This window comes from Pecten maximus, chromosome 3 (assembly GCF_902652985.1).
Source record: "Pecten maximus chromosome 3, xPecMax1.1, whole genome shotgun sequence".
NCBI lineage: Eukaryota > Metazoa > Mollusca > Bivalvia > Pectinida > Pectinidae > Pecten > Pecten maximus.
In genome coordinates, this window is record NC_047017.1 from 39724584 (window position 1) to 39747342 (window position 22759).

At 36.6% G+C, this 22759-nt stretch overlaps 1 protein-coding gene across 1 annotated transcript in view; it reads left to right on the forward strand.

The window, feature by feature from the left end:
• The first annotated feature begins 4517 nt into the window (after positions 1-4517).
• Positions 4518-22759, forward strand: part of LOC117324144 (vacuolar protein sorting-associated protein 54-like) — a 50602-nt gene continuing 32360 nt past the window's right edge. The window contains exons 1-12 of the mRNA XM_033879816.1: positions 4518-4997; positions 5349-5629; positions 6235-6313; positions 7238-7272; positions 7790-7936; positions 8724-8866; positions 10292-10391; positions 11109-11251; positions 11823-11949; positions 12344-12451; positions 13352-13407; positions 13676-13900. Coding sequence (XP_033735707.1) covers positions 4712-4997; positions 5349-5629; positions 6235-6313; positions 7238-7272; positions 7790-7936; positions 8724-8866; positions 10292-10391; positions 11109-11251; positions 11823-11949; positions 12344-12451; positions 13352-13407; positions 13676-13900 — 1730 coding nt within the window. The 5' untranslated portion in view covers positions 4518-4711. The remainder of the gene's footprint in view (positions 4998-5348; positions 5630-6234; positions 6314-7237; positions 7273-7789; positions 7937-8723; positions 8867-10291; positions 10392-11108; positions 11252-11822; positions 11950-12343; positions 12452-13351; positions 13408-13675; positions 13901-22759) is intronic.

The following is a 22759-nucleotide window of genomic DNA, read 5'->3' on the forward strand; positions in this document are numbered from 1 at the left end:
TGTTGATGAAACCGGGGCAAGGGCCAGATGGAATAAGTCATCTTAAGAGTTAGCTAAATAGCAAATGATATTGTACAAGCCTTTAAATCACTACTACAGTGCAACTTAACTTTATCAATTGTTAGTATGTGTTACGGCTGACCATGGGCGTTGCTGATGGCATGTGCAATATGCATTAAATACTATTTAAAAATCTGACCTTTTTTTTTAACTATTTGTCTTGAAAATATCCTTCTTACTATCATCAGATGTCTAAATAGTCTGAAATTGGTGCATTTGTATTAATTGAAATATCCCTTTATGCTGTATTTGTGTAAAAAAGTAAAATCCGGTCAAACAAATGCTCATGTTGTGTGTCATTAACACTGTAATGAGCATACAGCATGATTAATTTTCAGGTTTGATCCTTTGTGTGACTTATAATCATTCCCTGCTACATATTACCAGATGATTTTGAGTAACTACATATCCAGTGACTTTGATATGTAATATGACTACTTTTATGGAAAAGGGTATTTATTCACGTTTCAAACCCAACATTAATCTCCTTTTATAGATGATCCTATACTAGTAGCAGGTGTAGTAACCATCACCCTCTCTTTTCTTTTTAATAATTCCCTACACAATGGTATGTACCCCGATTACTGGAAATTAGCTAAAGTCATGCCAGCCTTTAAGTCTGGTGGCCCTCATAACGTTTCGATAAAGGGTAGTCATTAAACACAAACACAACATTTTCATTTCTAATAATCTTATACGTTTCAATCTTGGATTCTACCAAATAATTCTTGTTTGCACCAACTCGTTTAAATACATCAGGAAATATGTGAGCATTTGGACACCACGAGCATATAGTTTTAACCTTTTGCAATTTTTCAAAAAGCGTTTGATCGAGTATGGCAGTACTCATTTACAAATTATGTCAACATGATAATTCTTACTTCTTTTTGAGCGTAAGCAATTCGTCTTTATACATGACCCTTATTATGCTATAAAATACATTAAAGCCGGTGTTCCCCAGGGATTAGTGTCAAGCCGGTATTCTTCTTGATTTATATCAACGACATCTCAAACTATCCTTATTATCTCGTCCTTTACGGACGATATTTAGTTATCATACTCATCACATAACAAGAAAAATATTGTAGGCTAACTGAAAAAGATAATTCTTAAATCGAAATAAGGGGGGAGGGGATAACAATTAACTTGATATTGAATTCTACAAAAAAGCTAGTAAATGGTTGTTCAAAGAGTACCAATCCATCAAAAATTACGATCAGTCATGATACTGTTATTACTGACAAATAATTGTTCGTATGAATATCAATTCCATTCTGCTGATCATATCTTGCTGAAGAATGAAAACATCCACAGTTGTTTTAATTAGTATAACTGATTTGAAACCAAACGACTTAAGGAAATTAAATTGCATATATAAAATAGCCGCATTTTGTGAGAATCGTGTATTTCCTGGGTAGCAACGTATTTCCTAGGAAAAAAGTTGTATGAAAAAAGTTGGAATATGAATATCTATATGTAGTCAGTAGATCTGATGTAATAATTGGACAAATCCCATCGAACTTAAGACGGAAGTAGTGAATGGCACTTTTTACCTTGTCACCAATTACATAAAATAGCCGCATTTTGTGAGAATCGTGTATTTACTGGGTAGCAACGTATTTCCTAGGAAAAAAGTTGTATGGAAAAAGTTGGATTTTGAATTTCTATATGCAGTCAGTAGATCTGATGGAATAATTCGACAGATCCCATCGAATCTAAGACGGAAGTGGTTAATGGCACTTTTTACCTTGTCACCAATTATATAAAATAGACGCATTTTTTGAGAATCGTGTATTTACTTGGTAGCAACGTATTTCCTAGGAAAAAAGTTGAATGAAAAAAGTTGGAATGTGAATTTCTATAGGCAGTCAGTAGATCTGATGGAATAATTCGACAGATCCCATCAAATTTCAGCCGAAATTAGTCGGAATGACACTTTTAAAAATGTTTCCATTTGTTAGATATTTGGATTATCTATACATCGTGTAACAGCAACCTATTTCCTAGGAAAACACATGTATGAGAAAGGAAAGGTTGAATTGGAATGTTCGTTTTCATTCAGTTAAACATTATTTATCGAATTACTACCACTTTTCAAATGATTTCTATACATGGAATATTTGCATTATCTGTACATCATGTAATGTGAAAGAAATTACAATTTTTGTAAGTGAAAAAAAAATGAAAATTAGAATGTTTATTTTAAGTTAATTGTAAAGCATAATTTGATGAAAATTATATCTTTGTTGAAATAATGAAATTTCCCAGTTCCGTATCAAAAATAACTGCATTACGTTTGAGTTATGCAAAAGGAACTCATCTCCTTAGAGTGGTAGTACCCACTTCTAATAAATGAGATTGTCTAGTTAAGTAAGGAAGCTTAAAGTACATATGTAATTCCAGAGAAACTCGGCGAATGCTTTATTATGACATATAACATATCTGTTTTCGTTTAGAGTCATTTTATAGGTTGATATAGTGTACAAAACAGTGGAAATATTAGTCGTCGGTATCGACACTTCCACTTTTCCCCGCATGCCACTCTGGAATGTTGACGCATGCGCATATGTACTTCTAGCAACTTTTTTCACGAGCAACAAATTTTCTGTCACACCGGCTGAAACACGACGTCAACAATTCAAAATAGTCCAAATAAAAGTTGGCTTGTTTTTTCAACTCATAAAATGCATCAAAAAAGTTTGTCAAATGAAATTTTACAAAGAACAAATGTTTTTGCTATTGGCGTAGTTTGGCGTAGTTGGGAGTTAAGGGGTTAAGGCAGGCTGCTACTATTCTAACAAGTGCCTCGGTGACATCAATGAAAAAGTTGGAGGCAAGTTGTGCTTTGAAAAACAGGCATTGCTTGAATCGGCCGTGATATGACTCCACTTGCCAACTGGATTTAGCTATGGATCTTTCAGGTTAGTTTGAAGGTTGTCATGTTGAGTATGCCCAGACTTAAGATAATGCGGCATATTTGTAGTCAAACCACATGATACCAAACCTGGCAAAATATCTCTAAACTCTCGTTCAACAACGACATTGTCATCTTTCTCCAGCGAGGAGAAATGACTTTTGTAATCGTCGCATCATTTTCGCTTCCAGAATGTGACCATTAGGCAAAGCCATGGTCATGAACTTTTTCTCGTTGCCACAGCAGGGGATTCTCTGGATTATATGATCAGAATTCAGGAATAAAGATATATAAACCATCAAGTATGAAAAAATGATGTTTCGGAGAACATGTTGTGCCCCAGAATGTCTCCTCTTGTAAGATTATCACGTCTAAGGAACAATTGAACAAAAGTTATGTCTAACAATTTTACTATGGAATGAAACTGTTTCGATACACTGGGAACTGACATGTTATAAGAGTTGAACACTGTTTCCACGATATGTCCGTCTTCAATTTTGTCTAGAACAACAGCAATGTATCTTCATGGTTTGGAGTGTGAATACCAGTGTCAATAGAGGACGAACAATGTAAAAGAGTTTCTAGAAATTGTGTTCTTGTCAAGCTTGTCCAGACTTTGCAATCTGTACCATACAGAGAGGAGAACAGCAGTAAAGGGACACTCTTGCTTTGATAGCATATGTGATATCTCCAAAAGATCATCGACGATTGCCTTTGATCTGGAAGGTAGCCGAAAAGTCAACAGTTCTCTTTCGTCAGTGTGAATTTCAATGTTAGTGTAAAGATCTTTCACTATGAGATGACGTGAACAAATATGTTAGGAACAAGAACATCCCATTTTGTGATGAAAGATGAGTTGGCATTTTGCTCACTTAGGCAAGATGGTCGAGTTTTGATTGAAACTATTCACACATAGTGCGCATTGACGTTGGGAGACTGGCCATAAAATAGATTCTCTATGGATGATAATGGGATGATGCGGCACGTATCATCATCAAAACCAACGTTTTGATATTCAGGTTGCGGATTTTGTTTCGGATAATTTTTGGAACACTTCGCACACATGTCAATTTCTTGACCATTAGTAAAATTATTGACATCTGCTTTTTAAACATCAAGCAACCAATTGAACTGGAAAATTCTATGTTTCTAGATTTCTTGTTTTTAATATCTCTCCTAAAACAAACTTCACAACCCGAACCTACACACCCATCACTCATTGTGAGAACGGTTGAAAGTCACCGTTAGATGCTATTCTTTTAATAGGATAGAAACGTTTTAGTACAATATTTAAAATCATTGACAAAAAAACTATTTACTTTAAGATAATGTAAAAAGTAATGTCAAAGGAACAGTGAGATAGGAGTATATGGGATATATTGTTGCAATATCTGTTTAGTCACTATCTGTCATGTAATATATCCAACTTATCTAATGTCCGAATTATAATTAACTGTGATGGCCCTTAATTAAGGACGTACCGACGACGAAACCTTATTTATCCGGAACCAATGTCAGTCATCGGATCCCATAGCCGTCAAATTAGACAAACAGGAAGTACGTAGAAATGTATTATGGCGACAGATGAAAAGGTACAAACTTCATTTCAGAGATAGCCAGTGTTATTACACTGGTAATACTTAATTATCACACTAATTATCAATGCATGCCCCTTATACAAATTCAGAGATTTGAACTAACAAGAGAAGTGGCGATGTGATATTACTTGAAGCCGCTATGACAACTATAAATTATGCCATCTCAAATGCCAACATTACCGGCGAGGGCCAGGGGGCAAGGCCTCGAAGAAAATGTTCACTGTGTCAGCTTCCATTCAAGTCAGCTGATGATTTCACAAGACATTTAAGAGATTTCCACTGTTCAAAAGAGGGAGGCTCTTTTGTGTGCAGATATGGACTGAATAATGTGTGTCCCTCCTTGCCGTTAGAGGGGGTTAGTGACATGGACTATGAAAACCATATAGCTCGGGACCATGTTCATTCGTATCAACAACATGGTATAGGTACGTAACTAATATATCAATTAGCACATGCTTGACAACTTAATGAAAATCCACTTGAAGAGTGTGCTTATTCAAATGTTCAAGTACGAGCAAAGTAGTTTAAAGATTTTGTCTGCTACAGTAGGCCTATACATTGTACATACATTTGTAACTGAAAGCTTTAGCTTTTTGAAGTTGGGCAGTACTCTTTAGTTTAGTCATCAAAAATGCATTCCCTCTAACATGTAATGCTGTTATATTAGTATGCATTTGTAAAGCACTAGATTATTACAGAATTTACAATTAGCAGTGCTCACCTGGCTTTAAGTTTGGTACGTTTTGTTTTGAAAATGTAATTTTATGTGTCTTCAGGCCAAAAGAACAGTACTGGAGTAATGGCATCATATGTGTCTGATCATAACAAAAAAGAAGAGCCAAGTGTTGTCCAAGATCAACATAAATGGACAATATACAAGTCATGTGTAAACCTTCCAGCGGCACTAAATGACCCACTGCGTTCAAAGCGTGAATATGACTTTTTCACAAAAACTTGGGGTCAAGATTTTTATGAAAGAACAGAAGTTCCGCCTTCACCATATCTGATTCATATTTCCAGAGAACATTTCCAGAAGTATAGACATAGAATATCAAAGGTAAGAAGCAACTATGTCAGCTTAATCACATCACAGTCAATTTGGAGTGCATGCACTTAGCCATCATTTATCAGTGTGATATCAACAGACCATTTCATTATTTAGTTCAATCTAAATGATTTTATCTGCAAACAAAAAAATAAAACTAAAAGCACAGATATTTAGCTTTTTTTTTTTTGATTTTGATGTCGATCAAACAAAGCCTGTTTTTCAAATCTCTTGCGTTGGCAGTTGCTGTAAAAGTTGTCCATAAAAACGATAAATAACTACATGACTATAAAAACGATAAAGTTAAAATTGCTACAACATACACTTTATCAGAATTCATGAGTTAATCATTCTGCTGATAACAAACCTATACAAAGTCATGTACTGCATTTATATTCCTCTGATAAAATTGTCTCATGAACATAAAATTTTAAAACACTTAAACTTTTTTTGAAGTCCTCATAGGAATGTAATAGAGTCCTTTTATACTGTAATTACTTCCACGTGTATGTACCTTAGTACTTGTAGGTAGTTTTTAGTGTAGGATGTTTTTACGTTTATAAGACTAAACATTAATATTGTGGTTCATTATGTTCAAACTGAACATTATTTTACAGAGATATAAGAAGCATGTTCATAGAACCAATCAGTTCTTTCAAGAATCTCCAGGTGGGGAAACCTTCTTACAGCAGCTTGGTAAGTTGACATCAGGCAGATGTATATGTTATCACTACCTTATCAAATGTAGCACAGAAAATGTTATTTTATCACGTGATGTGCTTTTAATATATTTTTAATTTGATTGATAGCCTACAGACAAATTTTGAAAATGTTAGTTGACAAACTCATATTTTCCTTTTTAAATAATTTACAAGAAAGCATGTCTTCTGTTGTTATAAGTCATATATACTGTATACATATCCAATGATACTGAAAATAATTGTACTTAATAGTTGAAGTCTGTCACTGATATTGATAGTTATAAGACGATGCTCAAATAAAATTGATTCACTAATCATTTAACTACAACTGGTCTGATAATCAATTGTAAGTTTTCACAATTGATCATCGGTAGATTGGTATTTTCCTGTATTTTAGATCAAACAATTTCATTATCCAACCTAGAATATGTAATAAAGATGTCACTTGTTTACACGTTTTATATTAACAAGTGGATACTAGAAGAAATGTAAAAAAAAAATTTTTTTAATTTTTGACAGCAAATGAGAAATAATTCATTTTATAGTTATCAAACGATGTAATCCATTGACTACATTGGATGGCCTTTTCCATTATAACTGATATTCAATTTGATATTTGCAACTACACACAAATATATGACTGAGGTCAGGTAGCACAGTGGTAACACAATTGCCTTTAACCTAGGCGGCTGGGTTCAATTCCCCGATCGGACATGACAAGGTATGGGGTCACCTGCCCAACCACGTGGGTTTTACCTGGGTACTCCACTTTCCTCCCACATTAAGACCCCTTGATATAACTTGTTTCGCAATTGTTGTAAAATGAATAAAGTTTACACATTTACATAAATATATCCTGATTTTTTTGGATGATGTACAGTAAATAATCATATTCAATTTTGTTAATTTGCTTTGGCAGAAAAGAACAGAGCTGAGTTACAACAAATACCTAAAGTAAGTTGTCTTTAAATAAACTTAGAAACAGATACACATAAGTAACAATAGGTTGTGACCTAATATAGCACTAGTTTCTGTACTCTGATTGCTGATATATGTAAACTGATCACCATCAAATCCTGTACTGAGAATTGACAAGTTTTCATGCACTGTAGGTACAAAGTAATGGCAATAGTGGCAACAATCTATGTATCTACATGTATGTATGTATATGGAAACTATCAAAACATTCATGAGGATAGTATGTTCATGTTGTTAGCAGTTTTATGTAGGTTTTCTCCGAAATATTAGCTTCGCAAATTGAAACAAAATGAAACATGTTATGACCATTGTTTTCTACAGGTAAGATAAGACTGTGTACAAGCTAAGTACATTATTAATTTTGGATTGTGTTGTATTTGGCATGGTTGGAAAGACACAACATTTGAAAAAAAGTAATAGATAGTGTGGTTTAAATAATCTTTTCTTGATATTAGATATGTTCTTTATGCTGTTTTGTTATTCATACTTTCAGCTGTTCCTTTTACCAAATTTTGAACTGGACAATAGTGATACTTTCAATGCTGTGTTTCCATGGCAACAAATTGAGTCGAAAAATCATTCCAAGTCTTCTAGTCCTACTTCTTCTGGACCACAGTCATCAAAACTCCTCCAGGAAAAGGTGAGTTGCCTCCCTCCAAAAGTAAATCAAATAGATGATACTTGTGTCTTTGGGATTGTACATGTATCTATTTTAGTTGCTAACTACTTGGACTGTAATACATAGTTTTGTAAGCAAGAACATGTTGCAATGGAAATACAATTTGCCTTTTTCCATAATCAATATTACATGTGGGCATTTATGCAGCATGAGATTTTAATACACATTACCAAATATGGCACTGAATTAAGTGCTGTGCCTCTTAATTAAGGATACTATATATCCTCAAATAAGAACCTTCCCCTAGTGTAAGAGTTTAATATTAAAGTTTGGGCAGGGTTTATTTGTTTACACATTTTTTTGCTGCAAATATTAAATTTATCAGAGCATACTACATGTAATTTGTGTAGGTAAAATCTCAACTGCTTGCTTCCAAACCATAATTTCTCCTGTAACATTTATGACCCATAAGTATCCCTGAATTATACTTAGGCAAAATGCGGTATCAATATGACACAGTTAAAAATAATATTTTCATTTTGATACATACAGCTTTGTGATACCTGGTAACCATGTATTGTTTGAACAGTGTTATTACTTTGCATTAAAGCAACTAGACTGAAGTTTGAACTGTCAAGTACTAAAGCCACTAGACTAAAGTTTGAACTGTCAAGTAAACTTTAAGTACCACAGGACTTTAAGATATTGTTATAGTTACATCGATACAGATATCCATATTGGTAGGTATGTAAATTTAAAAAGAAAAGTTAGAGCTGAAGGGTATACTCTGTGTGTTTTATTGTTTCAGTTAAGTCATTACTTAGATATAGTGGAGGTGCATATAGCCAAACAAATATCAACCAAGTCCGACGCATTTTTCCAGGCCATGTCCCGTCAGGACAAACTCCAGGAGAACATGCTGCAAACATGTCAAACAATTAAACGGCTTAGGTATGAGTCATTCAGATCATTGTAATGTCTTCTCTCTGTATACACATGGAAACAATACTTTCTTTGTTTCACCTGTATTTTTAGCCCACCATCATCAGATGGTGGGCTATTCAAATCGCCCTGCGTCCGTGGTCCGTCGTCCCTCCGTCCATCCGTCCATCCGTAAACAATTCTTGTTATCGCTATTTCTCAAAAAGTGCTAAAGGGATCTTTCTCAAATTTCATATGTAGGTTCCCCTTGGTGCCTAGTTATGCATACTGCATTTTGAGACCAATCGGAAAGCAACATGGCCGACAGGCAGCCATCTTGGATTTTGACAATTGAAGTTTGTTATCGCTAATTCTCAGAAAGCACTGAAGGGATCTTTCTCAAATTTCATAGGTAGGTTCCTCTTGGTGCCTAGTTATGCATATTGCATTTTGAGACCAATCGGAAAATCAACATGCCTGACTGGCAGCCATCTTGGATTTTGACAATTGAAGTTTGTTATCGCTATTTCTAAGAAACTAATGAAGGGATCTTTCTCAAATTTCATATGTAGGTTCTTCTTGGTGCCTCGTTATGCATATTGCATTTTGAGACCAATCGGAAAACAACATGGCGACAGACAGCCATCTTGGATTTCGACAATTGAAGTTTGTTATCGCTATTTCTAAGAAACTAATGAAGGGATCTTCCTGAAATTTCATGTGTAGGTTCCCCTTGATGTCTAGTTATGCATATTGCATTTTGAGACCAATCAGAAAACAACATGGCCGACAGGCAGCCATCTTGGATTTTGACAATTGAAGATTGTTATCGCTATTTCTGAGAAAGTACTGAAGGGATCTTTCTCAAATTTCATATGTAGGTTCCCCTTGATGCCTAGTAATGCATATTGCATTTTGAGACTAATCGGAAAACAACATGGCCGACATGCTGACATCTTGGATTTCGACAATTGAAGTTTGTTATCGCTATTTCTAAGAAAGTACTGAAGGAATCTTTCTCAATTTCCATGTATAGGTTCCCCTTGGTGCCTTAATCTTAAATTTTATATATAAGTTTCCCTTGTTTGAAAAGTACTAGAGGCTGTTTCTGAATTTACAGAGGTTAGTAAGACTTAGAAGAAGAGAAAAGTAGAGAAAAGATCAATCTGACATGGAACCTATGAAGAACATTCAATGGTGGGCGCCAAGATCACTCTGGGATCTCTTATTTATGTAACTGTATCTCTGTTGAGATGATAACATTTTTCCTTGTTAGGATAGCAACATTTGTGCCTGTTATGATAGTAACTGCTTTGAGATGGCCATGTTATCTCTGTTAGAATTATTATCTCTATATATCCTGATATTTAGGAATCAAGAAACAATTAGTACCATGGCTTGTTATTGTAATGTTTATTGTCTGCTGAGTTTCTACATTGCCTTTTTTCTGTACAGGGACAGAGTGAAAACTATTGATGACTATCTGGCCAAAGGATCTTTAAAAATAATCAAATTGTATCGTACCAGAGCTAATTATGCACAGCTTTATAATAAAGTAAGTACAATCAATGAGGGTATAATCAAGCTAATGTTTGGAAGCTAATTGATATGCAAAATTGTATAATGAAATTAAGAGTTTGATATAGTGACATTTATTTTTTGGTATTATTTTACCAATATAGAATAGAGATGTTGAACATATTGATAAATTACTCTCCAAACAGTGATAATTATATTGACATAGAAAATTCTGAATGTTGACTTGTTGTAAACAATTATGTAAATATCTGTCAAGTTCACACTATGTGGATGTCTAACATACCATATAATGCTCCCAGGGTTACAAAAGGCATGCAGGGTTTGACTTGTTGATTCTGTAGCATATTATAACTTTTGATATATACGTCACACGACATCTTAACCTTATTTAATATGATTTTAACTCTGATTATTGAACTACATCAAAAATATAATTGTATTTGATAGGGCTATTTCATCTCTCTATTGAGATTTGGACATTTCTTTTGACCTGAGTTTTGTCTATTACCTTTAAGGTTCCATCGCTTAGTATTACTGATAAGTCCTAGAAGGACCAAACAGCTGTTTGATGCAGTTTAATTCATTTTTTCCTCTACTGTATCTAACTCTCAAATTACATTGAAAGGTGCTAATATCTCGTGTATGTTTTGTATCTTTACAATACTTTGTTATCATACATTCTCTAAAAAACAATTTTCCTAGCTATGTTAGACATGTTGACATCTATCTCCAGCTTAAGATGATGGCCACAGTGCACCAAACCCAGCCCACCATACAGTTGCTGCTGTCTACTAACGAGTTTGTTGGTGCCCTGGACCTGATCTCCACGACACAGGAAGTCCTCTCACAGGAGTTAGCAGGTGTCCACAGCTTTAGGTGAGAAGGCCATGTATATGGAGAAAATGTCATTTCCCAATTTGATACACTTTGATCATCAGTATTTCAGAAATAGTCACTATATAAATACTCCAATATAATTCATGATATATAATTTTGTAATTTATATTTTTGACTCACCTATTAGCTACTTTATAAAATTATTGAAATAATTGACTGGATCATGCCTAAAGTTGAAATCTTTAGTCAATAAACTTATTATGCCCTCACTTCAACTGAAATGCGGGTGTCTACTTTTCACTTTGTGTATGTCACTCCCTTCAAGTTGCTTAATCATTTTAGTTGTTTTCAAATGCAATCTGTAAATGTAGGGAATAGGAGATGTTACAGTGTGATGGTTGGATAACTGGATATAAAAGTAATGTACAATTTGATCTTGCTGTATATTCATATATATTGTATACGGTCAAATCTGCCCTAGTGACCACCTTGATTAAGCATCTGTCACTCCTATGTGACTATATTTCCCCTCCCAACTTATGTTCTATATGTATTACATATGATATAGAGAACAATCCTTTATCTATACCATTATCCTGCTTTGTGTCAGACACCTTGGTTCCCAGCTGGCAGAGATGGAGAAGGTGATCGATCGTATGCTACAGGAAGATTTTGCCAAATATGTGTCTTCAGACCTGAACAGGCCAGTCACCGACCCCGAACTCCTACAGGAGGAGGTAACAAATACTGAGTCTGTCAGTTACAGCTTAGAATACATCTAAAACATTTGTTTAACTAGCAGATTTCACCATAAATGCATGCATGTTGCAATTATATACTGTACATTTTCATAACCAGATCCTTTAGGGAAAAGAATGTTAGCTGTTACACAAAGTCTGATTTTGTAAGGAAATTAAATTCATTCAGGATCTTTTTTCTCTGAAGGGAATTTCAATTCATTACTTTACTGTTAAATATATGTTCATTTTGATTTTGTTATGTAATATTTGTGTTGATCGAAATTCAGTTCAAATAAGGTTAAGTTTTAGAGGACCAAAGTCATACTGCTGAATTAGTGTACTTCAGGTTTTCACAACTCTTCAATACTTACACTTTTGCTGTGGTTATCAGGAAAAGCTTGTGTCCCTGGTGTTTGGTATGATTCGGCGTGGCCGGTATAACTTTGTGGATGTTTACCGGGAGGAGGCATTGACAGCTGTACGGGCCACTGTCAAACAGGTAAAGGGAGACAACTTGATATTGAGGAAATGTACAGGATATTTAACAAACAATAGAACCTTTTATGTTTTACCTTATTGTAAATTAAAGTTAAGAAACAAGTCAGAATTTGTCAGTTTTGCAGGCTTCTGGCACAGGCATGTGTATCTGGCTAGTATTTATAGAAAACAAATATTGACTGCTTCTCCTATTACATCAACAAGGTGTAACACTTGAAGATTGAACAATGCATCGACTGTGGAACAGAAGTAGCTATCTATCTTAGAGCAATTTAAAACAGACAGTCTGATTGGTCAACGACAATTGAAAGTATTGTGTAGAGAGCTGTTGCCCAATCAGATTGCCCTTGGCAAAACTGCTCTGAAATATATAGCCTACTTCTGTTCACCTGTCGATGCATTGTCCGCTATCAAGTCCGCTTTTGGTCCATTTTCTTAACTTTCAATCATTGTCACACAACAAAAGAATAACATATGTTGATATTTAAGGATTATAAACAGTACGTGGCACATTACTGAAGTTTTTGTGCATTTGATATTTTAGTCAAACTGAACTTAAAGATAAATTGAAGCCCCCACTTAAGACTTTTCAAGTGTTACCTCGTGTTGATCAACTATGAGTAGGGCTGATATTTTTTCTATAATAGTAACCAGATGTAGACGCCTGTGTTTCTGGTAGTTAATAATTAATGTAGAATATTATATATGAAATGACAACTTTGAAGATCCTTTTTATCACATAATTAACAAAGTGAATCTTAGGTCATGTTACATCATATTTAACAAAGTGAATCTAAAGTCATGTTACATCATATTTAACAAAGTGAATCTTAGGTCATGTTACATCATATTTAACAAAGTGAATTCATTGAGTCATCAACCTGTGATTGTATTTCTTCAGACCGTGGTTGAAGCTGTGTCGTCAGCAGATGTAGACACAGACGAGAATGCCTCAAGGTAAACCATATATATTATATACTCTCTTCAGTCTTGAAGAAGGTTGACATAGGGTGAAGCAAGTAGACATGTACCTATTGAAATAAAAGAAGCTGTCCCAATGTAATAGCTTCTAATGTTCTGATACATTTCAGATAGCTTTTTTTCAGTGTTCATAGATTGAAATTTGTATTATTCAGTGTTCATTTCGAAGTAAAAATGTTGTGATTGAACTTGCGTAATATCTGTATAGAAATGATTGGTATGTATACATTTGTGTTTGACATAGTTTGGGAGACCAAATGAGACTGCTAGATTACAACCAGTGGATGGACTGCCTGAAGCAGATCTTCTCTAATCTTCTGGTTCACCTAAATCGAGTAAAGACATTCCATGGCGTTATTACCGATGTGGTCGGTATCACAGCCCGTAAAACACACGTGCCTAGTCCTCTGGCTTCACCAACCCACAACATGGAATCCTTGTCTGAAGCTTCCCATCTTCATGTATCTGTGTATGTTTTGGTAAAATGTTCATGATAACGATCTGTCTTTTAAATTTAATTAGAATTTATTCAGTTATTGTATTTTATTATACTGCTTACTTTAAAATCTGAGTAGGGGTTATAGATATCACTATGTGTGTCCGGGGTTATAGATATCACTACGAGTGTCCGGGGTTATAGATATCACTATGTGTGTCCGGGGTTATAGATATCACTATGTGTGTCCGGGGTTATAGATATCACTATGTGTGTCTGGGGTTATAGATATCACTATGTGTGTCTGGGGTTATAGATATCACTACGAGTGCCGGGGTTATAGATATCACTATGTGTGTCCTGGGTTATAGATATCACTATGTGTGTCTGGGGTTATAGATATCACTATGTGTGTCCGGGGTTATAGATATCACTATGTGTGTCCGGGGTTATAGATATCACTATGTGTGTCCGGGGTTATAGATATCACTATGTGTGTCCGGGGTTATAGATATCACTATGTGTGTCCGGGGTTATAGATATCACTATGTGTGTCTGGGGTTATAGATATCACTATGTGTGTCTGGGGTTATAGATATCACTACGAGTGCCGGGGTTATAGATATCACTATGTGTGTCCTGGGTTATAGATATCACTATGTGTGTCCGGGGTTATAGATATCACTACGAGTGTCCGGGGTTATAGATATCACTATGTGTGTCCGGGGTTATAGATATCACTATGTGTGTCCGGGGTTATAGATATCACTACGAGTGCCGGGGTTATAGATATCACTATGTGTGTCCGGGGTTATAGATATCACTATGTGTGTCTGGGGTTATACATATCACTATGTGTGTCTGGGGTTATAGATATCACTATGTGTGTCTGGGGTTATAGATATCACTATGTGTGTCTGGGGTTATAGATATCACTATGTGTGTCTGGGGTTATAGATATCACTATGTGCGTCTGGGGTTATAGATATCACTATGTGTGTCCGGGGTTATAGATATCACTATGTGTGTCCGGGGTTATAGATATCACTATGTGTGTCTGGGGTTATATATATCACTATGTGTGTCCGGGGTTATAGATATCGCTATGTGTGTCCTGGGTTATATATATCACTATGTGTGTCCGGGGTTATAGATATCACTATGTGTGTCCGGGGTTATAGATATCACTATGAGTGTCCGGGGTTATAGATATCACTATGTGTGTCTGGGGTTATAGATATCACTATGTGTGTCCTGGGTTATAGATATCACTACGTGTGTCCGGGGTTATAGATATCACTACGAGTGTCCGGGGTTATAGATATCACTATGTGTGTCCGGGGTTATAGATATCACTATGTGTGTCCGGGGTTATAGATATCACTATGTGTGTCCGGGGTTATATATATCACTATGTGTGTCTGGGGTTATAGATATCACTATGTGTGTCCGGGGTTATATATATCACTATGTGTGTCTGGGGTTATAGATATCACTATGTGTGTCTGGGGTTATAGATATCACTATGTGTGTCTGGGGTTATATATATCACTATGTGTGTCTGGGGTTATATATATCACTATGTGTGTCCTGGGTTATAGATATCGCTATGTGTGTCCAGGGTTATAGATATCACTATGTGTGTCCGGGGTTATAGATATCACTATGTGTGTCTGGGGTTATAGATATCACTATGTGTGTCTGGGGTAATAGATATCACTATGTGTGTCTGGGGTTATATATATCACTATGTGTGTCTGGGGTTATATATATCACTATGTGTGTCCGGGGTTATAGATATCACTATGTGTGTCCGGGGTTATAGATATCACTATGTGTGTCTGGGGTTATATATATCACTATGTGTGTCCTGGGTTATAGATATCGCTATGTGTGTCCTGGGTTATAGATATCACTATGTGTGTCTGGGGTTAAAGATATCACTATGTGTGTCCTGGGTTATAGATATCACTATGTGTGTCTGGGGTTATAGATATCACTATGTGTGTCTGGAGTTATAGATATCACTATGTGTGTCTGGGGTTATATATATCATTATGTGTGTCTGGGGTTATATATATCACTATGTGTGTCCTGGGTTATATATATCACTATGTGTGTCTGGGGTTATATATATCACTATGTGTGTCCTGGGTTATATATATCACTATGTGTGTCTGGGGTTATATATATCACTATGTGTGTCTGGGGTTATATATATCACTATGTGTGTCCTGGGTTATATATATCACTATGTGTGTCTGGGGTTATATATATCACTTTGTGTGTCCGAGGTTATATTTATCACTATGTGTGTCTGGGGTTATAGATATCACTATGTGTGTCCGGGGTTATATATATCACTATGTGTGTCTGGGGTTATATATATCACTATGTGTGTCTGGGGTTATATATATCACTATGTGTGTCCGGGGTTATAGATATCACTATGTGTGTCCTGGGTTATAGATATCACTATGTGTGTCCGGGGTTATAGATATCACTATGTGTGTCCGGGGTTATAGATATCACTATGTGTGTCCGGGGTTATATATATCACTATGTGTGTCTGGGGTTATATATATCACTATGTGTGTCTGGGGTTATATATATCACTATGTGTGTCCGGGGTTATAGATATCACTATGTGTGTCCTGGGTTATAGATATCACTATGTGTGTCCGGGGTTATAGATATCACTATGTGTGTCCGGGGTTATAGATATCACTATGTGTGTCTGGGGTTATAGATATCACTATGTGTGTCTGGGGTTACAGATATCACTATGTGTGTCTGGGGTTATAGATATCACTATGTGTGTCTGGGGTTATATATATCACTATGTGTGTCTGGGGTTATATATATCACTATGTGTGTCCTGGATTATAGATATCGCTATGTGTGTCCTGGGTTATAGATATCACTATGTGTGTCCGGGGTTATAGATATCACTATGTGTGTCTGGGGTTATAGATATCACTATGTGTGTCTGGGGTAATAGATATCACTATGTGTGTCTGGGGTTATATATATCACTATGTGTGTCTGGGGTAATAGATATCACTATGTGTGTCTGGGGTTATATATATCACTATGTGTGTCCGGGGTTATAGATATCACTATGTGTGTCTGGGGTTATATATATCACTATGTGTGCCCGGGGTTATAGATATCACTATGTGTGTCTGGGGTTATAGATATCACTATGTGTGTCTGGGGTTATAGATATCACTATGTGTGTCTGGGGTTATAGATATCACTATGTGTGTCCGGGGTTATAGATATCACTATGTGTGTCTGGGGTTATAGATATCACTATGTGTGTCTGGGGTTATATATATCACTATGTGTGTCCGGGGTTATAGATATCACTATGTGTGTCTGGGGTTATAGATATCACAATGTGTGTCCGGGGTTATAGATATCACTATGTGTGTCTGGGGTTATAGATATCACTATGTGTGTCTGGTGTTATAGTTATCACTATGTGTGTCTGGGGTTATAGATATCACTATGTGTGTCTGGGGTTATATATATCACTATGTGTGTCCAGGGTTATAGATATCACTATGTGTGTCCGGGGTTATAGATATCACTATGTGTGTCCGGGGTTATAGATATCACTATGTGTGTCTGGGGTTATAGATATCACTATGTGTGTCCGGGGTTATAGATATCACTATGTGTGTCTGGGGTTATAGATATCACTATGTGTGTCCGGGGTTATAGATATCACTATGTGTGTCCGGGGTTATAGATATCACTATGTGTGTCCGGGGTTATATATATCACTATGTGTGTCTGGGGTAATATATATCACTATGTGTGTCTGGGGTTATAGATATCACTATGTGTGTCTGGGGTTATAGATATCACTATGTGTGTCTGGGGTTATAGATATCACTATGTGTGTCTGGGGTTATAGATATCACTATGTGTGTCCGGGGTTATAGATATCACTATGTGTGTCCGGGGTTATAGATATCACTATGTGTGTCCGGGGTTATAGATATCACTATGTGTGTCTGGGGTTATAGATATCACTATGTGTGTCCGGGGTTATAGATATCACTATGTGTGTCTGGGGTTATAGATATCACTATGTGTGTCCGGGGTTATAGATATCACTATGTGTGTCCGGGGTTATAGATATCACTATGTGTGTCCGGGGTTATATATATCACTATGTGTGTCTGGGGTAATATATATCACTATGTGTGTCTGGGGTTATAGATATCACTATGTGTGTCTGGGGTTATAGATATCACTATGTGTGTCTGGGGTTATAGATATCACTATGTGTGTCTGGGGTTATAGATATCACTATGTGTGTCCGGGGTTATAGATATCACTATGTGTGTCCGGGGTTATAGATATCACTATGTGTGTCTGGGGTTATAGATATCACTATGTGTGTCCGGGGTTATAGATATCACTATGTGTGTCCGGGGTTATAGATATCACTATGTGTGTCCGGGGTTATAGATATCACTATGTGTGTCCGGGGTTATAGATATCACTATGTGTGTCTGGGGTTATATATATCACTATGTGTGTCTGGGGTTATAGATATCACTATGTGTGTCCTGGGTTATAGATATCACTATGTGTGTCCGGGGTTATAGATATCACTATGTGTGTCCGGGGTTATAGATATCACTATGTGTGTCCTGGGTTATAGATATCACTATGTGTGTCTGGGGTTATAGATATCACTATGTGTGTCCTGGGTTATATATATCACTATGTGTGTCTGGGGTTATAGATATCACTATGTGTGTCCGGGGTTATAGATATCACTATGTGTGTCCGGGGTTATAGATATCACTATGTGTGTCCGGGGTTATATATATCACTATGTGTGTCTGGGGTAATAGATATCACTATGTGTGTCCGGGGTTATAGATATCACTATGTGTGTCCGGGGTTATAGATATCACTATGTGTGTCTGGGGTTATATATATCACTATGTGTGTCTGGGGTTATAGATATCACTATGTGTGTCCGGGGTTATAGATATCACTATGTGTGTCCGGGGTTATAGATATCACTATGTGTGTCCGGGGTTATATATATCACTATGTGTGTCTGGGGTTATATATATCACTATGTGTGTCTGGGGTTATATATATCACTATGTGTGTCCTGGGTTATAGATATCACTATGTGTGTCCGGGGTTATATACGTGTATATCACTTTGTGTGTCCGGGGTTATATATATCACTATGTGTGTCCGGGGTTATATATATCACTATGTGTGTCTGGGGTTATAGATATCACTATGTGTGTCCGGGGTTATAGATATCACTATGTGTGTCCGGGGTTATAGATATCACTATGTGTGTCCTGGGTTATAGATATCACTATGTGTGTCCGGGGTTATAGATATCACTATGTGTGTCCGGGGTTATAGATATCACTATGTGTGTCCGGGGTTATATATATCACTATGTGTGTCTGGGGTTATATATATCACTATGTGTGTCTGGGGTTATATATATCACTATGTGTGTCCTGGGTTATAGATATCACTATGTGTGTCCGGGGTTATATATATCACTTTGTGTGTCCGGGGTTATATATATCACTATGTGTGTCCGGGGTTATATATATCACTATGTGTGTCTGGGGTTATAGATATCACTATGTGTGTCCGGGGTTATAGATATCACTATGTGTGTCCGGGGTTATAGATATCACTATGTGTGTCCGGGGTTATATATATCACTATGTGTGTCTGGGGTAATAGATATCACTATGTGTGTCCGGGGTTATAGATATCACTATGTGTGTCCTGGGGTTATATATATCACTATGTGTGTCTGGGGTTATAGATATCACTATGTGTGTCCGGGGTTATATATATCACTATGTGTGTCTGGAGTTATAGATATCACTATGTGTGTCTGGGGTTATAGATATCACTATGTGTGTCCGGGGTTATATATATCACTATGTGTGTCTGGGGTTATAGATATCACTATGTGTGTCCGGGGTTATAGATATCACTATGTGTGTCCGGGGTTATAGATATCACTATGTGTGTCCGGGGTTATATATATCACTATGTGTGTCTGGGGTAATAGATATCACTATGTGTGTCCGGGGTTATAGATATCACTATGTGTGTCCGGGGTTATAGATATCACTATGTGTGTCTGGGGTTATATATATCACTATGTGTGTCTGGGGTTATAGATATCACTATGTGTGTCCGGGGTTATAGATATCACTATGTGTGTCCGGGGTTATAGATATCACTATGTGTGTCCGGGGTTATATATATCACTATGTGTGTCTGGGGTTATATATATCACTATGTGTGTCTGGGGTTATATATATCACTATGTGTGTCCTGGGTTATAGATATCACTATGTGTGTCCGGGGTTATATACGTGTATATCACTTTGTGTGTCCGGGGTTATATATATCACTATGTGTGTCCGGGGTTATATATATCACTATGTGTGTCTGGGGTTATAGATATCACTATGTGTGTCCGGGGTTATAGATATCACTATGTGTGTCCGGGGTTATAGATATCACTATGTGTGTCCTGGGTTATAGATATCACTATGTGTGTCCGGGGTTATAGATATCACTATGTGTGTCCGGGGTTATAGATATCACTATGTGTGTCCGGGGTTATATATATCACTATGTGTGTCTGGGGTTATATATATCACTATGTGTGTCTGGGGTTATATATATCACTATGTGTGTCCTGGGTTATAGATATCACTATGTGTGTCCGGGGTTATATATATCACTTTGTGTGTCCGGGGTTATATATATCACTATGTGTGTCCGGGGTTATATATATCACTATGTGTGTCTGGGGTTATAGATATCACTATGTGTGTCCGGGGTTATAGATATCACTATGTGTGTCCGGGGTTATAGATATCACTATGTGTGTCCGGGGTTATATATATCACTATGTGTGTCTGGGGTAATAGATATCACTATGTGTGTCCGGGGTTATAGATATCACTATGTGTGTCCTGGGGTTATATATATCACTATGTGTGTCTGGGGTTATAGATATCACTATGTGTGTCCGGGGTTATATATATCACTATGTGTGTCTGGAGTTATAGATATCACTATGTGTGTCTGGGGTTATAGATATCACTATGTGTGTCCGGGGTTATAGATATCACTATGTGTGTCCGGGGTTATAGATATCACTATGTGTGTCCGGGGTTATAGATATCACTATGTGTGTCCGGGGTTATAGATATCACTATGTGTGTCTGGGGTTATATATATCACTATGTGTGTCTGGGGTTATAGATATCACTATGTGTGTCCTGGGTTATAGATATCACTATGTGTGTCCGGGGTTATAGATATCACTATGTGTGTCCGGGGTTATAGATATCACTATGAGTGTCCGGGGTTATAGATATCACTATGTGTGTCCGGGGTTATAGATATCACTATGTGTGTCCTGGGTTATAGATATCACTACGTGTGTCCGGGGTTATAGATATCACTACGAGTGTCCGGGGTTATAGATATCACTATGTGTGTCCGGGGTTATAGATATCACTATGTGTGTCCGGGGTTATAGATATCACTATGTGTGTCCGGGGTTATATATATCACTATGTGTGTCTGGGGTTATAGATATCACTATGTGTGTCCGGGGTTATATATATCACTATGTGTGTCTGGGGTTATAGATATCACTATGTGTGTCTGGGGTTATAGATATCACTATGTGTGTCTGGGGTTATATATATCACTATGTGTGTCTGGGGTTATATATATCACTATGTGTGTCCTGGGTTATAGATATCGCTATGTGTGTCCAGGGTTATAGATATCACTATGTGTGTCCGGGGTTATAGATATCACTATGTGTGTCTGGGGTTATAGATATCACTATGTGTGTCTGGGGTTATAGATATCACTATGTGTGTCTGGGGTTATATATATCACTATGTGTGTCTGGGGTTATATATATCACTATGTGTGTCCGGGGTTATAGATATCACTATGTGTGTCCGGGGTTATAGATATCACTATGTGTGTCTGGGGTTATATATATCACTATGTGTGTCCTGGGTTATAGATATCGCTATGTGTGTCCTGGGTTATAGATATCACTATGTGTGTCTGGGGTTAAAGATATCACTATGTGTGTCCTGAGTTATAGATATCACTATGTGTGTCTGGGGTTATAGATATCACTATGTGTGTCTGGAGTTATAGATATCACTATGTGTGTCTGGGGTTATATATATCATTATGTGTGTCTGGGGTTAAATATATCACTATGTGTGTCCTGGGTTATATATATCACTATGTGTGTCTGGGGTTATATATATCACTATGTGTGTCCTGGGTTATATATATCACTATGTGTGTCTGGGGTTATATATATCACTATGTGTGTCTGGGGTTATATATATCACTATGTGTGTCCTGGGTTATATATATCACTATGTGTGTCTGGGGTTATATATATCACTTTGTGTGTCCGAGGTTATATTTATCACTATGTGTGTCTGGGGTTATAGATATCACTATGTGTGTCCGGGGTTATATATATCACTATGTGTGTCTGGGGTTATATATATCACTATGTGTGTCTGGGGTTATATATATCACTATGTGTGTCCGGGGTTATAGATATCACTATGTGTGTCCTGGGTTATAGATATCACTATGTGTGTCCGGGGTTATAGATATCACTATGTGTGTCCGGGGTTATAGATATCACTATGTGTGTCCGGGGTTATATATATCACTATGTGTGTCCGGGGTTATATATATCACTATGTGTGTCTGGGGTTATATATATCACTATGTGTGTCCGGGGTTATAGATATCACTATGTGTGTCCTGGGTTATAGATATCACTATGTGTGTCCGGGGTTA